Below are 17655 nucleotides of genomic sequence, written 5' to 3' on the forward strand. Positions count from 1 at the left end.
GAGTGAAGTGAGTGAATACATATAAAGTAATTAGACCAATGCCTGACACAGAGTTAGCACTCCATGAATGTTAATTTTTGTTATGTGTAGTGTTGTCTTATCATGCCCTTCCCCAGCTCTTAGGCTGTTAGTTCCTTCAGCACATAGTTATTTCTGGGATAAAATGGTCATGGGTTTTAGCTAAGGTGGGTCACTCTTGGGACCTTCCCCTCACTTTCCTCTCCTGTAGACAATCTACCTGCTACACATTTAAAATGAATTCATTTCAAATTTAGAGGCAGCGGATCGGTTGCTCCTTGGGACTAGGGGGTTCCCATATGTAAAACCTTTCCCCGGTGGCCAGGTCAGACGTGAGGGCTCCTGACATTCATGGAGCATAGCTGCCAGCTTGGTCTCCTGCTTCTGTGAGTACTCTGATCTCTGGCTTGGAAATGACCTCCCTGTAACTTTCAAACGTGGCTATATCTGACTCTCGTAGGCCATCTGTCACCCCCAACTGCCTTGCCTCTATGGGTAGAATCATCCCACTCCTTCCCTACAGTTCTGTGCCTAACAGGAGAGACAAGTCCCTGCTGACTTTGAAGAGCACACACTGCATTCTCGCCCATGCTTCCGTCACGGGGTTCCCAAAGTCAAACCCTTTGCCTGAGGACAACACATGATAACACCTCAGTTCATCAGTTAACAGTCAGTTACTAGTAGCTGCTGGGAAGCTCAGAAACTGGTTCACACTGACAATATCCTTGAGGAACAATCACCCTCAAATACATCAGCCTGGAAGCTCATGGGTGGTTTTAGAGTCCCTGGCATTTTGTAATGGTGGTTTTAGCAAAAAAGGATTAAAAGCACAAACTGTTCTTTTGCTCCCCTCCCTGTTTCCTTGCTAAAAGAAGTTTTAAAGATTCTTACTCAACGTACCCTAGTAAACACCCTGGAGAAGAAGGGAGAAAGATCCTAGCTAGTGCACATGCCAGAAGTTTCTTCCCCTTCACTTACCTGGATCCACACGGACTCATTGGTAGGACCTGTGGCCATCAGCTTCTCCAGGTCTCCTTTCCTGTCATACTGAAAGACAGTCCCTGCTAGCTTATAGTTGCCATTCCACTGGATAATAAATCCTCCATTGAGGTAATATTTCTCAGGGTCTTCACTCCTGATGGCCAGGAAGTTTCCAGCTTCCTCAACTTCCATCACCCTTATGTCCCTGGCTCCTTTTGGAATGAGCGCGATGTCAACATAACCTAAGGAGAGAAGACACGACGATGAAAGAGACACTCTGTCTTCTCAGCTGAACACGATCTGTTTCTGGCCCACTGCTCACCCTCTTCCTGCATCCCCATCATTCAGTGCCCTTGCTGGGTGGACCCTGGGACTGGCAGAAACGCTAATAATGGGTAATTTAATAGAGCTTGGCCAAGAGTAGAAATTCTCAGGAGCTTCACGACTCAGCATGTGAACAGTTTTGTGAGGAGAGGTGAAATACATGCAGATTGAACTCTGAAGCTTTTATGGTTGGTTCAGCATTTATTTACATTGATGGTTCAAAATCCTAAAGCTCCTAGCTAGCCCCCTGCTAGAACTTCTGATCCCCTATTTGTTGCTGCTATTAGGTTAGTCTTACTAAAAATCACATAGGGTACATTATGTACTTTTACTCTTCCTCCTTTCTCGCAGGTTAAAGACAGACTCTTAGAAGTAATTTTATCCTAGCTTCTATTCATTATGAAAATCCTGGAGGAAAACTCGGGTTGATTGCCACCTGCCTCTCTTGAATACAGCCTGTGATGAGACACTCATCTCTGAGAACAGCCTTTATACTGTTGGACAATTGTATTCCTTAGAAAGGGTTTTTTTTTCCCTCTCATTTTTTCTTCTATGGTTTGTTGAAATATGAATTTATAATTTATTCTCATGTATTATAATCCATCCTTCTGAAAAAGTGTATGTAGACATCTCAAAATGATAATCAACTCCAGCCACAGTCTTATCCTTGCTTAATGGCTGTTATGGCAGGAGGCACACTGGTGACAAAAGGAATGAACACTCAGCGGTTGCCAGCATTTGCCAGGCTCTGTGCTAAGCACTTCATTCATTCATCTTATTTATGCTTAGTAAGAATCCTCACCTCGTAGAATGGAAAGAGCACAGACTGTGGGGATGTCACCGTGAAAGGAGTCCTGGGCAGGGGGGTCAGAAGACTAGTGTTCTAGTCTCTGCATTACCACAGATCAGTTTTAGGACTCCCACCACCTCATTTAACTTGTTTGAATCCTGTCTGCACAATGAAGGGGATTGAGTGATGATGTTTGCGGTCTCTCTTGGCTCTAAGATTCAATAATTTTGTTCTTCTCTGAGCTAACCCTTCTTTGTTCCTTGACCCTTTTCATACAGAACACAGTTTTATGATCCTGATTATTCTGGTCATTTCCCACTGGATATATACTAGGTTTTGTGGCCTGACAAGCAAGACCATTGTCTCTTGTCACCTGAAAGTGCCTTGACTGCTCCATCTCCCTCTGTCACCACAGTTATAGGGTCCTGGAAGTCAAACCCTGGCCCATCCAGCAGAATAATTTGCCCAGAAACTGGATACACAAGTTCAGGCTCATGTTTCAAATTGGCATCTCCCATCCAGAGGAACCAAAATGTCAGCCTTGTAGTATGTAATTAAATTCTATTTGGCTCTCACACACTTGCCAAAAACAACTGATTAAAACCACTGATGTATAATACATCAGGGGAGATATTTGTCACCTGTAATTGAGGCTAACACAATTTTTTAAATGTCCATGGAGTGTTGCAATCTGCAGCCATTTTCTGACTTAGGATGTTGTATGCCTTCTCATAGCAGAATTCATGCAGGAAAACAAACTGGCATTAAATATTGTGCCTGCCAACTTGTTCCTTTCTTTAAAAACATTTTTAAAAAGCTAGATAAAAACAACAAACAAAATTATTCTTCCACGTAAGAGACAAAATCCAAAATTAGAAATATTCATCATGGGCAGATTGAGAGGGGAAGCATAGCACAGTAAATGTAAAATAAAAGCTTTCAGTGAATGTAAGTTATGCTTCTGAATAGTTTGTAGATAGAACAAAGATTGGTAAGAATAGCTCCAAAACACAGTGACCCTTAAACATCGTCGGAGGTAGGGATGCTAATCCCCTGCACAGTTGAAAATCTCAGTACAACTTTTGACTCCCCCAGAACTTAACTACTATCAGAGCACTGTTGACTGGAATGTGCACATGAGCTGTCTATCCATTTTCTTCACTGCACAACCTGGCACTGGGAGGGGTAACTCTGATGGCCAGCTGGGCTGCTCTTTCCACAATGCTTTGCAGCTCTGGGAGGAAACACTGAGAGCAAACTCAGTACAGCAAGATTTGTTGCACCTAGCAGCACTTAATGGTCCCTTGATGCTGTGGACCAAGAACTTCTAGAAGCCACTGGGCAGCATGTGCTTTGGTTTCTTGTTGCCTTTGGATCTTCTACAAACCCTGTTTTGTTTTGTTTATTTTTTTTATTTCAGTATATTATGGGAGTACAAATGTTTAGATTATGTATATTGCCTTTGCCCCACCTGAGTCAGAACTTGAAGCATGCCCATCCCCTAGATGGTGCACACCACACCCTTTAGGTGTGAATATACTCATCCCCTCTTCCGCCTCCCACCTGCCTGACACCCGATGAATGTCATTACTGTATGTGCACTTAAGTGTTGATCAGTTAAAACCAATTTGATGGTGAGTACATCTGGTGCTTGTTTTTCCATTCTTGGGATACTTCACTTAGTAGAGTGGGTTCCAGCTCTATCCAGGATAATACAAGAGGTGCTAGATCACCATTGTTTTTCATGGCTGAATAGAACTCCATGGTATAATATCTCAACGAACTTTAAGTAGAACCCTATTGTTAATACTTCTGGGTTTCTGACAGGTGTATTTAACTTTGATATATCAGTCTGACTGGTGCTGGATGAACTCCTTGGTCTTCTTTTTGGTGATCTTAGGCTTCATGAGGGGTCTGAATGTGGCCATGATGCCGAGTAAGAGATGGCTGCTACCTCAGGCATAGCTGAGGAAGAGAGGCAAGATCTGTATCTTGAAACCCTTCACCCCTCAACCATTTTTTGCCATATCCACAATCTTTTTCATGTTTTCCTTGATTATTTTTGTTGTAAATCCTGTGAAGTCATGTACAACATCTGGATACAGTTTTCTCCATGAGGAATTTATTGTTTCAGACTTGATAACTTTCATGGCTTTTTAAATAAAAATGATGACATCTTTGATGATGTAATTCTTTTAGACTTTTATGATGTTCTCTCTATCCGGGTTCTCTTTTATAGTGCTGACAATCCTTTCCATAGAATACTATGCGTAAAGGCCCTTATGACCCCTGATCTAGAGGCTGAGTTAGAGACATGTTTGGGGGGAAACAGACTACTTTGATGCCTTCAGTGCTGAACTCGTGGGGTTCTAGAAGGCCAATATCAAAAGAATTTTAAAATGTAGTTCCTTATCAGCAAGGACTTCCTGACTTCAGACATAAAGCATGGATACAACCAATCCAGAAAAAAGTTTTTTGCTGTCCAGGCCTTCTTGTTGTACAGCTAAAAGATTGACAGCTGGTGTTTATCTTTTCTCTTTAAGGCCTGGGGATTAGCAGCTTTATAGATAAGGGCAGTCCTGATCATAAACCTCACTGCATTGGCACAAAACAGTAGAGTTGGCCTATTCCTTCCTCCCTTAAATCTTGGTGCTCACTTCTCTTCCTTACTAATCAATGTCTTTTGTGGTGTTTTTTCCCAGAATCAGCCACTTTTGTCTGCATTCAAAACCTGTTCATCACATGGTAGAAGGGGCAAATGGGGAAAAAACCCCCAAAAAACAGCAGTGACCAAAAAATTCTGTTTGGGCAGATCTTCTTTCTTCTTAATGATTCTCTCCCTGGCATCTGGGAACTCATCTGCTGCCTTTTGGTTGCAGAAGCTGCTTCTCCTGTTATCTTGACACTTTTTAAGCTAAATCTCTTCCTAAAATTATCAAACTATCCTTTGCTGGCATTAAATTCTCCAGCTTTAGATCCCTCACCTTCCTTTTGCTTTAAGTTGTCATATGACTTTGTTTTTTCTTGAATCATCCTAGAGTCTATGAGTATGCCTTTCTTATAGTAATCCTGCACCCACATAAAACCTGCATTTCCAATACAAGATAAAAAAATGGTATTTTGCAAAAAGTGCAAGGTTTTTGTACCTGCTGGCATAGCTGCAGCTGTGGCTTCCTGAGTTTCCTTCTCTTTTTGTTTTAAAAGAAAAATGCTGGATTTGTTTATGTTGTAATAGCAGGCAACCACAGCTGCAGACCACAATCTAGTGTACACATCAAGCAATTCAACTTTTTCTTGTAATGTCATGGCTTTTCTCTCCCTCTTGGTAGCACTTCCAGCATCACTAGTGGCACTTCCTATGGATCCCACAGTGTTATTCAAGGTTTACAGTATTGCAATAAACACAAAGAAAAATACTTGAGGACTGTGAGAGATCATATTTTACTATGATACGGAATTTACCGGACAAATGATTGGTTGCATGGAGATGATTAACATTACACAGCATTTTAAGCAGATCCTCACAATACTTGCGCTTACGGCAATAGCAACAGGACCCAAAATTATTATAGCAGTAGAGTATGTACTACAGTCAATTTTCTGCAGTTGTAATTGAATACTGCATCTTTGGTTTGTTTACATTTCTTTTGACTGCAAATGGTGCCATGCATGGTCTTCAAGTGTTTTAGTGCATAAGTTTTGATACATTTTAACTTTTTATAATAGATTTGTGCATACTTTATGGTAGTAGATGATAAAATAGGCTAGTATCTACATATATTAATATTTTATGCATTCATGACATACTTAACTTTTTGTTGATTTTTTATATTTCTAGGCTACACGGTTTATCCGTGAGTTTTTTCAAATTGTCACAATCTCCAAAAAATTTTCCAATACATTTATTGAAAAAAATCCTCCTGTAAGTGGAGCCATGAAGTTCAAGCCCGTGTTGTTCAATGGTCAACTGTACTAATGATGAACATATTAATTTAGCAAAATTATTTTTCTTGCATCTTCTCCAGAGTAAATATTAGCCATTTGTACCAGTATGGGGAGAAGAGGGAAAACATAAGCTTGACCTCAAAGAAAAAGTCTCTGGGCCTAAGGAGACCACGTGGAAAACTATCCCATCATTATCCCAGTCTTGATCACCTTAAGCTAAAAGAGTACTTTGTGAAGATGCTTCCATAAGAGATGCTATGCATTATTAATGTTAACACACATTTTATCCAACTGCTCTTTACAGTCTACAAAAAAGGACTTTCCTCACAGGGATATTTGGTCTCCAGTTTTTATAACTTCTTATAAAAATGTGATCATAAAGAGGTTATACTATCAGCTCTTGGAAATTTATCTACAACAGCCAGCTTGTCTTTTTAAAGATTTACTGTGTCTGTTTGTGGCAAGCAAGACAATGCTCGTGGCAGGTTAAGATCTCATGACCTATATGAGGAAGCTCTTGGGAAAACTTGATCCATCTTCTGATCCTTGGCTTGAGAGCAGTGACATAGAGATGTCTGGTTCAGGCACAAACCTGTATTTAACAGGCCCACAAATCACAGAGTGAGGAAGAACTGCATAAAAATAAATGTTCCTGGTAGATCTTTTGAGAAGGTGAACTTCCCTGCCCTAGATTTATAGTTTCAGCCTCAATTATTTCACAAGAAGTTTGTAAGGGTACTGGGATCTTATAAAACACTGTGAACGACCCCAACCCTCTTGCTAGCAGACAGTGGAAAGGAAATGTAGAAGAGAAAAAAGACATGGATGGTGGCACCCTGTCCCTAAATGCTTCTGGTACAAAGTGTTGCAACCCTAAACCCTGGAGGTATTTTAGCCCTCTTGATATGAAACTGTCAAGTGGAGTTGTACGATCACTCCTTCCACTCCCTCCAGCCTGTGATTTCCTATAAAACATGATATAGGGCAGCCTCCAAGCAAGGGGTACTTTGGTGCTATGAAAGCCATGTCTGCTGTTGGCATTATGTACTACGTTTTACCTCTGATTCTCTCTCAGATGTTTTCTTGTGTGATTCTTGTCCTCTCTACGTGAACTTCCTTAGTCCAGGCCCTCATATGATTAAAGATTAATTTTATATGGTAATTATTCTAGTCTGAGTGCATTCTGGTTATGATTAAATGAAGGAGGTAGGAATTGAGGCTGGTAGTTTGGGCAGTAGGTTAAGTAACCCAGTTAGCCATATAAGAGTTCAAGGGTGTTCAGAGAATGTAGTTCCTGTTCTCAGCAGCAAGGCAAAGCAGGCCAACGTGAGCAAGACCAGGAGATAGTTTAGTGGTCATAGGACCTGGCAATAGTAGAGTCTAGAGAAGCCAGAGAGCAGTCCAGAGTGGTAGTAGTTTTAAGAAGTCAACAGATTACATCCGATATGCTAAAAAGTGTCAGAAAACAGCTAGCTGATATTTAAGCTAGGGGATTAACACAGATTCCAGGAGGTTAATGCAGCAGGAAACAAACCAAGGCAGAGGATACTACACAACAAAGTGTCAATGTTCTAGGCCAAAGAATGGGCCACAAGCAGTCAGGATGAAGGTCAAGGCTCTCAGTAACAACTTCAAGGCGCCTTTGGAAAAGCAGAGCTTAACACCCCATCAACTTCCTTCTGAAGCAAGCTCCTCATTTAATTTCTCCCTAAGGGTCAAGTGTCAGAGCAGGGCCCTGCCGCTGTCACCCTGATGGCATAAGGCAGAGAAGGCTGTGGGAAGAGTCACTGTCTTATGCATTATTCTATGCCCCATGCCAAGCACAAAATAGGTGCTCAGTGAATGTTTCTCAGATAATATAGTTTATGAATGAATGAATGAACCAGACAGTTCTTGATGTCTGTATATAGTATGCTATATTCTGGGCCCAAGTTCTACTAATTCCAGATGTCCATATTGCCAATTATTTTCCCTTTCTCTAAGAGAGGAAATGGAAGCTATGATGGAGAGTCTATAAGAAGGTGGGCTTTGAGTTTCCCAAGTGTGGCACTAATTAAAAAGCCAGTTGTTGCTATCTGGTACATGGCATCAAATCTACTAGAGTTCCTTTCCACAGGAAGCCATGGATACAGACACTTTCTCCTGGAAACTCTGCTCAGCTTCAATATTTAGATATCAACAAACATGATCAGCCCTGGGGCTAGTGGGAGGGAGAAGACAAAAAGCCTCACTCAGGGTCAGAAAGGGGTGAGGTTCAGAGGGGTGACTTACCAAGGTCAATGGTCATCTAGACCAGGGTCTTGCCTCTTGCCTTCCAGTCTATTTTAATTCTACCTCCTCTTATCTCTTTCTTATAAGGACTAACAAAATAATAGAAAAAGGATTTGGCTAATATTTCATGCCTCCATAGCCAAAGACAGCAGCAGCAACTCCTTCAGAGACGAGGAGGAGGATTTGGGTCTTGCCAACATGGGCATCCCTAACAAAGACTTTTTCTCTTATGCTTTTTTTTTTTAACCACTCTGTTAGAAAGAGCCGTGAGCCAATGGAAAGCATGAAAGGAAAAGAAGAACACAGACAGAAGACATGGGTCAGCCTGGCTGTGCAATATTTGCAGGATTTTTGAATTCTTCTGGGTGGCTGACCACGCATTCATTCCCATGATTTCCTAGTCACGGGGATTATTCTGCCATGAGTGCGTGTCTGCACCTGTTTCCCAAGTGCGTAGTTTTCTGGTATTGCCTGATGGTTGGGTTGCTTACTTCTCTCACAAGGGAGACACTAGGTTCTTCCATGGTAAAGGTTATGAACAAAGATAAGAAAGTTGTGGGGATTTGATGCAGAGTGCTGGAAAAACAACGCCATCTCTCAACAATCACCTCCCTCCAGGTAGCTCATAGCTCACTGCAAGACATCTGAGAATAATCCTCTGTATTATGAGCCACCTCAAGCTACAGGCCCCTGAGGGCAAAAGGGGTGCTCTCTTGGCCAGGGAGATGGAGTTACGATGTGAATTCCTTGAGCCAACCACTGCCACCCAGTTCTGGGAGAAAAGAATGCTTTGGGATGCATACTGCAAGGGCAACAATTACAATTTATGACTTTGGGAGACAACCAGGTAGCAACCAAAACCCAAAAGAGATTGTTACAGAAGAGTTACAACAACACAGCTCAACCACAGGCAGGACAAGAGGCGAAAAGTGCCTGATTCAGATACTCCCTCAGCATAACTGTAGCATAGGTAATGATTTGGTATCTTTTATTATCAAAGGAACATGGATGCAATCTTAAGGAAAACTTTTTTCACTTAAATTTATATTCGTGCTTATTGAATACCTTATTGAATACAGGTTATATTTGGTGATTTTGAGTTGGGGAAAGTGGAGACAAAGCCTAAAAGACAATTCCACTCTCAGTTTGTAATTGCATTAGAAAAAAAGAATGAAAACATAAGGAGAAATAAGGCATCAACACAAGACAGCACGTAAATAAGTATAGAGAACTATATATATTGGGTGTCTTCAAGGAGAGGAAGTTAAATTCCCTGTTGTGACCTTGGCCCTTACATTAATTGACTAGCCCCACCCGATCTAACTCTATTTCACAATTTTCACAGCAGTCCTTGGCCTCATTTGTGCAGTGGGATGGTAGTAGCCAGGCTCTTCATGGTGTAGCTGGATTTATTGAACACAAAGTGAAGGTGGGATCTGGAGAGTGCCCTGTGGGTGTGGAGAACACAGACCATCGTGAGCACTGGGAGGGTTTCTCCAGGGTGCTGGAGGAGCCGGTGCCTGGAAGCTTAGAGAAACCTGTCAGGGAATGAACAGTCTAAAGCAGACACAGCTCCCCGGGTGCCACGAGCCAACCAAAGCCCTCTGGGTAGCAAGTGGGAGAAGGGAACTGAAAACATAAAGGCACAGGGAGATGTCGAATGCTCAGTGGTGGGCATGCGACCAGAGGTATTGAGACTCCTGGGGCAGGTGTGGGGGTGGGAGGGAGGCTTAAGACACTTGTGATCTCTTTTTCTCACTCCCAAGAGATCAGGACAGAGAAAAGAACCCAGAACTAAAGTTTGATTTCCTAAGGGATTAAAAGGTTAAGTGGAGGAGACTAGAAGTGACAATTCTGGCTTTCAAAGGAGTTGTCATAATGCTAGAGGCACAGCCTATCAAAGGCCAAAGATAGAAACCCCCACAGGTAAAGAAATAAAACAGGTTGAATGCAGAAATATGATTTTAAGTGTGACTTCTTTTGTAAGTCAAGTAAATAAAGCTACATCTAAATAATGGAAATATATACAAAATACCTTTGTAAAGATTGACAAAAACAGGCCAGGCGCTGTGGCTCACGCCTGTAATCCTAGCTCTTGGGAGGCCGAGGCGGGCGGATTGCTCAAGGTCAGGAGTTCGAAACCAGCCTGAGCAAGAGTGAGACCCCGTCTCTACTATAAATAGAAAGAAATTAATTGGCCAACTGATATATATATAAAAAATTAGCCGGGCATGGTGGCGCATGCCTGTAGTCCCAGCTACCCGGGAGGCTGAGGCAGAAGGATCACTCGAGCCCAGGAGTTTGAGGTTGCTGTGAGCTAGGCTGACGCCACGGCACTCACTCTAGCCTGGGCAACAAAGCGAGACTCTGTCTCAAAAAAAAAAAAAAAAAAAAAAAAAGATTGACAAAAACATTGTCTATCATAGCATGCTTAATCATAAACTTAAGACACACTGGGTTATCACTCACATCCCTAATAAGTAATTCAAAAGATATTTTGCATCCACAGTAAAGCTATCAATCAAGGACATGATATACCATTTTCCAATGACAATTCTAAAGGGTAGGACAAGCATCACATTTCACAATTTAACCTTAGAAATTCAATAGTCAAAGATGAAAAAAATGAAGATGGAAATTAAACAAATTTAGATTATCCACAGTTATGTTTACTAGGGAATAATAGGTCATATAGTCAATTGAAGAACACACCTGATACTCGTAGGCTCCTCCTGGGTAACTTCATCCTGAGTAGTAAGCATGTCTAGGAGAGAGGCATAGCTTTGCTGGACCCAGAACAAATATCTGAAGGTGGCGCCACTGTCTCTGAAGGTGGCTATCACTTCCTGTCCTGGGTGTCGCCCCTAAGTAGCAGATGCTGTCCCCCAACCACACACACACATGGGGCTCCATACTCCTAGCGTCTGTGTTTCTGTGGAATCCAGAGAATTAACAGCCTGACCTCCCTGGAGTAGCCTCAACCCATGCCTGGTGGGAGGTGGCGTATTTCACCCCAACTCCTTCACCCCTCGGGTGGGAAAACTCAGATGTGCAAGTTCTGGGTGGGCTCCCATGTCATGGTCACTGGCTTAATGAAACACCCTTTCTTGGTTACCTTTCTTTCCCTGTTTCACTTCCCCAATGCCTTACTAGTGCTTCCCAGGATCCCCTGACTCCCAAATAAATTATTAATATTTGCAGCTGAATTCTTGTCTCAGGATATAGCTGGAGAAGCTCAAACCAAGGTACTCATAGTTGTCTTCATCATCCCCAGGCCTACCTTGGCCTTTCTCCCAACACCCCACCAGCTATAAATCATTGCCAGTGCCAAGAGACCATGAGAACTGTTTTAACTGAAGGCAAATCTGCACGGGGTCATAACTGATTTGGGGAGAGGGTGGACTCTCCACTCCCCGAGGATCATCAGTAGCTCAAAGCTGCACAGAGAAGAAACGTCATAACCATGGGGAAAGTAACCATGGGGAAAGAACAGTAGAGTGTGGGTAAAGTGGGGAATGCCTGGTGGAAGAGCTGCCTGGACTGTAATAGGGGACCGCTGGGTGGGACCCAGTTACAGGGAGCAACTGGGAATAAAAGCGAGCTGAAGTAAGCCTGTCTCACCTCTCTTTGGGCCCTCAAGTTGCACCCCCGTACATTTGCCTTTAAACCTATTACTGGCTTCTCTGCCCTCACTTAGAACCTGCCCTGGTATCTGCAGACTTCTCAACCAGATTTTGATCTCTTCTAAACTAGCGTTTGATCTCCTCTCCCCTCTAGTTCTTGGTTTGTTCCATCGCCCTTGGCTTTTAGCCCTGGATCCTCTTGTAAGGCCTGTGCCTAGACCTCCACTCCTGTACCTACCTGTTCCCGTGTGCAGCCATGAGGCCATTTCAGATTTCTGTGTTAGTGTGATGCTTCCTGTGTTTGCTCAGTTTGCCCAGTTTCCTAAAACTGCCAAGAACCCCCTACCCCTTTGTAAGTGAGGGTGATATTCCATTTTGAATGCTTTGAAAAGTCACAAGCTCTTTTAAAAAAACGAAAACTAGGAAGCAACCATGTATCTTGCCCTGATTCTCAGTCCCCTGCCACTCTATTTATTTGCTCGTTTATTACCAGATCCTTCTTTCTGCTTAAACATCTTTCTCACGGTCTGGCAGGCAGAGCCATCTCCAAGGCACACTCCGCAGCGGTCCTCCGTGGCGTTGGAATCGATCTCGTAGTCACAGCCGACCATCTGCGGGGCGGAGAGGTGAAGATGAAAGACCACGCAGGAGGCGCCAGCCCTGCCTGGACCTGTGACATCTCCTTTCCCCCTTTGTTCTCTAGAAGACCGGGTGGGCGGGGAGGAACAAGGGTACAAGAACAAATGCTTGCTCCTGGTGGCAGCCAGAGCAATAAGCAAAGCATCCACGAATGTTAAAAGAAATACTTCCTCAGGGAGGACAGTGGTACAAACAGTGAGGTTTCCGATTTGTCGAGTCAGAGGTAGCATTGAACACAGTGTCAACCCTCTAACTATGACAACGTCTTAGAATCGAAGTTGGTAGAGCAGCAAGTTTCTTTCAGATGCACTCCCAGCCTGGAAAAGGGGAGCTGTGAAACTTGGGGTGTCCTGGAGCAACAGGTACCAGAGAATCACGACACTTAGATTGAAAGTCATGAAACACATCTGACTTTCTCTTCTCTGCTTGCTTTTCTACTACTATGAGGGAAAACTACACTATATTCCTTTGGTCATAATTTTCTTTCCTGTTTAGGAAGAAGAATTATGTCCTGGTAGATTTTTTTTTTTTCTTTTTGATCTTCAAAGGCCATTTTCTTTCTATCTTCAAATCCACCTCAAATTTACTGAAAGGAAGAAGGGTTTGAGTCTTTTAAATACACCTTCAACCAGCTTAACATAGAACGAATGCCTGATGACAGAAAATAGCTCCATTCCTCAGGTTAACAGTTTCTAATTGCTTCTAGGTCCAAAGACTGTGCTACTTGACCCAGTTGGGAAAAAAACATAAAGTGCCAAGAGATTTTTAAAAAACCAAAACTTAATTATGTTGATCACCCTGGAAAGAAAGGCCACGCCCTGGACATGCACCTTCAGTGGTTATGCATAACATGCCACCAACATGCCACCCTTCACAAGTGATACGTTTACGTCAAGCTCGGTCATTTTCTAATACGCTGACCTTCATAATCACATTCCCAGTGACCTTCGTTCCTTTGCTGATTTGGAACAAGCCAGGGAAACTTACTCTAAGACATATTAATTTTAAAGTATTTTTTTTTAAATCTCTACCAAGAGGGGAATAGTTAAAAAAAAAAAATGTGAAGAATAAAGGAAAGAAAGCCAGAAAAACAAATACCTGGAGCCCAAGTCTTCCTTCCTGAATGGGTGGTCCTATTTCTAGGGCAATATCTGCCTGCTTAACTGAGGGGCAAGAGTCAGGGGAAGGAGACACGCCATGTCCCCAGTATGCTGTCCCACAGCATGTTAAAGGGGTTCTTGCAGAGACCTCACCCAATTTGGTTTCCCTGTCAGCTATGCGCAATACAATAAAAACTGCATTCAGTACATAACAGAAGGTCTATGAAGGCATAAACCAGTCATTCTTTTTGGATATAAAACACAAGGGGAAAAGACAGGATTTCACTCTCCTCTTTCCATACATGTGCTCTGGCAACAGGGCCCACATCAGGGTCTTCTACCCCCAGCAGAGTCAGAGGTGGCTCTGCTGCTGCTACCCATGTGGACAATGACTTCAGCATGGCTTTCCTCTGCTGCGACTCCAAGGATGCCAGACAGCCACCCCACTGGGTAGTGTGTTCAGGAAAAAAAAAATCACTTTCATTTCCCATAGTATCACCAATTCCTGACTCTCCAAGAATTTGTGCAGAAGAGTATGCTACCTGGAGCATGAGTTGGGGAAATTGGGTCCCTGACTTTCACCAAGTAGTCAGTCCTCCATGAGTGAATAAGTAAGAGGTATTCTTCACAGTTTTTCTTTTTCATGTAGGAGTTAATATTGTTTCACTTGGCAAACTGTCAAGTGATTAAGAACTGAAATACCAACTGGAATGTGATAATTTCTTTCTAAAGTCCTTGGCAAAGGTAGAGAAACTGGGCAAATTCCTGGTTCATTATTAGCCAATGAAATGTTAAATGTGAAGACAGTTGGGGCAGGGCTATGCTTAGCCAAAAAGAACAGGTACATGACGCTGCCATGTAATGAATGGGACAGGAGCAGAAGGCTTTCCTTACACACAACTTTTCAAGGTAGGTACTTGTTATGGATTGAACTAGGTCTCCAAAAAAGATAGGTTGAAGTCCTAACCTCTGGCACCTGTGAATGTGACCTCATTAGGGTCTTTGTAGATGTAGTCAATTTAAGATGAGGTCATACTGAATTAGGGTGGCCTTAAATCCAAAGACTGGTGTCCTGATAAGGAGAGAGATTTGGAGGCAGAGACACAGCGGGAAGATGGCCAGGTGAAGATGGAGGCAGAAACTGGAATGATGTAGCTATGGTCCAGGAATGCCAGTGATTGTCTACAAGCCACCATAAGCCAAAAAGAGGCAAGGAAGGACCCTCCCCTAAAGTCCTTAGAGGGAACATGGCCCTGCTGACAATTTAATTTCAGACTTCTAGCTTTCAGAACTGTAAGATAATACATTTCTTGTGTTTTAAGTCTCCCAGTGTGTGGTAATTTGTTACTGCAGATGTAGGGAACTAATATAGTATTATTTTGCCAATTTGAGATGGGGAGACTAGTTCAGAGAGGCTAGGTAGTTTCCCAAAGTCATATTCAAAAATCTCATGTCACCTTTCTGCTTCCTGATAGGGGCAGATAAGAAATAGGACTTGATTCTATGAAAGGAAGGGACCATAATGAGCTGTGGGTGTCATGTTAAGGAGCTTAGATTTAATGTAGAATGTTGTAGACAACTACCTAAGGAATCTGAGCAGGGACGTAACCATCAAAATTATGTTTCAAAAGATATTTAGGCCAAAGTGGAGAATTCCCCATAGGGAAAGCAGGCCTGGAGTCTAGGAGGCTAGAGGACTCCAAGCTTCTTGAGGGCAGGCACTGGGTTTTGTGTCCACTGTGACATCCTCGGTGCCTGAGCAGGGTATGTCCTCTAGGCACATAGTGTATATTTGTTGCACTGAAGACCAGTTGTAGAGGATCATAGTTGTCTAGGCAAAAAATAATGAGGTTTAAACCCAGGCACTGGTACCGGTAATGAAGAGAAGGAAACAAAGGATCAATTTAGAAGAAATGTAAGAAGAAAAATCAGCAGGACATTGTGAGAAATGGAGTGTAATTGGTGAGAATTTAGTCTTTAAATAAAGATACAAGTTAAATGAAACAATATATATAAAGGATATCATAATTATTAATGATGGAGATGGTGGCAGTGGTGGTGGTGATTGTGGTGATGGTAATGGTAGGAGTAGTGATGGTGGTGGCAGTGGTGGTGGTGGTGGGAATAGTGACAGTGGGGACATGGTAGGAGTGATGGTAGTGGTGGGGAAAGTAATGGTGGTGAGAGTGGCTAGTTGGGGTGCTCATGATAGTGGTGGTAATGGCGGGGATAGTGATGGTGGGAGTGGTGGTGACAGTAGTGGTGATGGTGATGATGATGGTGGTGGTGATGGTGTCAGTGGAGGTGGTGATGGGAGTATTAGTGATGGTGACGATGGTGGTGATGGAGGTAGTGATGGAGGTGGGGATAGTGGGGATAGTGGTGGTTGGGGGTGGTGATGATGATGATGGTGGGGTGGAGGTGGAGTGATGGTGGTATAGTGACCAATTAAATGAAGCAGGAGAGTTAACAAGGAACCAAGAACAACTTACTGGTTTATAGTGTAGACATCTAAATAGGTGTCATTCCAAAAAGAAGCACAACAGGAGAACAGCTTGGAATAAGAATGGGGTACAATTTTAATTTAAGAATGTTAAGATTGCAGTAGCTGTTGGGCCTTTAGGGCCAGGAGATCAGATCTGGCATTCTAGAGAGAGGTATGCCTCAAAGCAATCAACTTAGGGGTGTTTACCACATGACCGAGATGGCCAAAATGGCCTTGAGAAAGAGCAAAGAAGGTTCAGAATAGTTTCTGGGACGAATGGGAGAGGAAGCTAACTTGAACAGCAGGAAGACTGCCGTGTAAGTTTAAGAGTCAGCTGCCCTTTGTAAGGGCACAGATTCACAAGGTTGAATTTTTATTTTAAAATTTTTTGAAATTTGAAATTTTTATTTTGATTTTTAAGTAGGCTGATCATAAGACCAAAAAAGGGTTGTGGTGGGTTGATCCAGAAGCAGGCCCTGGGGTAAGAGGTCGGTGAAAAGCTAAGAGGGGAAAGTTGCTAAGATAGACCAGGGCATCTGGGCTGCTTGGAAAAGAAATGAACCCAAGGCTATGCTGACCCAGAGAAAAGCTGACATCAAAGAATTGGTTACCAGGGGAAACAGGAAAGAGCTGGAAGGTTAGTGGCAGCCTAAGACAGTAGATATGGGAGTGAGATTTCAGAGCCAGAAGGGGATGAGGATGGGAGTGGGGAATCTGCTCTTAAATTTAAAAGCTTACTCTATGTTACACTTGTGATTAAAAATGGTAGATATCCTGAAAAGTCAAAGTTTCAATCTATATATTTCATAAACAAGCTTAGGAGAGGCCAGTACTGGTTAAAAAATATTGGCGGGGGTGGGGTGGGGTGGGGTGGGGGAGGGGGGAACAGATAGTTACCTCCCAGAACAAATTCATTTCTAATCAGGGTTCAATAATTTACTTGGCAATATAATCTGTAACTCTAACATACTAAAATGTTGGAAAATAACATAATTTCAAAATAGGCAAAATAGACATGAACATAAGAAAATGTATTTTCATCTCCACAAAGCAAGCAGATTAGACAAACACCGCATACATTTTTTTTCCCAAAAGCTTATCTTTTGATAACAATACATGTTCAGTTCCCTTAGGAAAAAACTGTAGTAAATGAATCAGGAGACTAACAAATAAAACTAACAAATATACACGGAGACTGAAACTCCCTACGGTCTGGATCCTGGAAGACAAATTGTATCTGGGATATTAAGTATATTTGATTTCATACCATTTTTCAGGTTAAAAACTCAACTCAGTGTGGTATAGACAGAAAGTGGGCAGGTACAGCTTTTAAAAGGCCTTAACTAGCTCCCAGAATGCGGATGGCAAGCTGAGAGAATCTGGGTTATTCTGCTAGGCTCATTTGATTGGCCTCAAGACGGGTACTCAAGACCCCTTATATTTTCTTCAAAGCACCTGTTTTCCACCACAAGCTAAAGA

At 42.5% G+C, this 17655-nt stretch overlaps 1 protein-coding gene across 1 annotated transcript in view; it reads right to left on the reverse strand.

Moving 5' to 3' along the window:
• The window catches only part of ADAMTS12 (ADAM metallopeptidase with thrombospondin type 1 motif 12), a 305201-nt gene that overhangs the window by 73309 nt on the left and 214237 nt on the right, over positions 1-17655 (reverse strand). The window contains exons 14-15 of the mRNA XM_020290052.2: positions 12443-12563; positions 997-1241 (exon numbers count right to left, since the gene is read on the reverse strand). Coding sequence (XP_020145641.2) covers positions 997-1241; positions 12443-12563 — 366 coding nt within the window. The remainder of the gene's footprint in view (positions 1-996; positions 1242-12442; positions 12564-17655) is intronic.

The sequence above is a fragment of the Microcebus murinus genome, chromosome 11 (genome assembly GCF_040939455.1).
Source record: "Microcebus murinus isolate Inina chromosome 11, M.murinus_Inina_mat1.0, whole genome shotgun sequence".
NCBI classification, from domain to species: Eukaryota; Metazoa; Chordata; class Mammalia; order Primates; family Cheirogaleidae; genus Microcebus; species Microcebus murinus.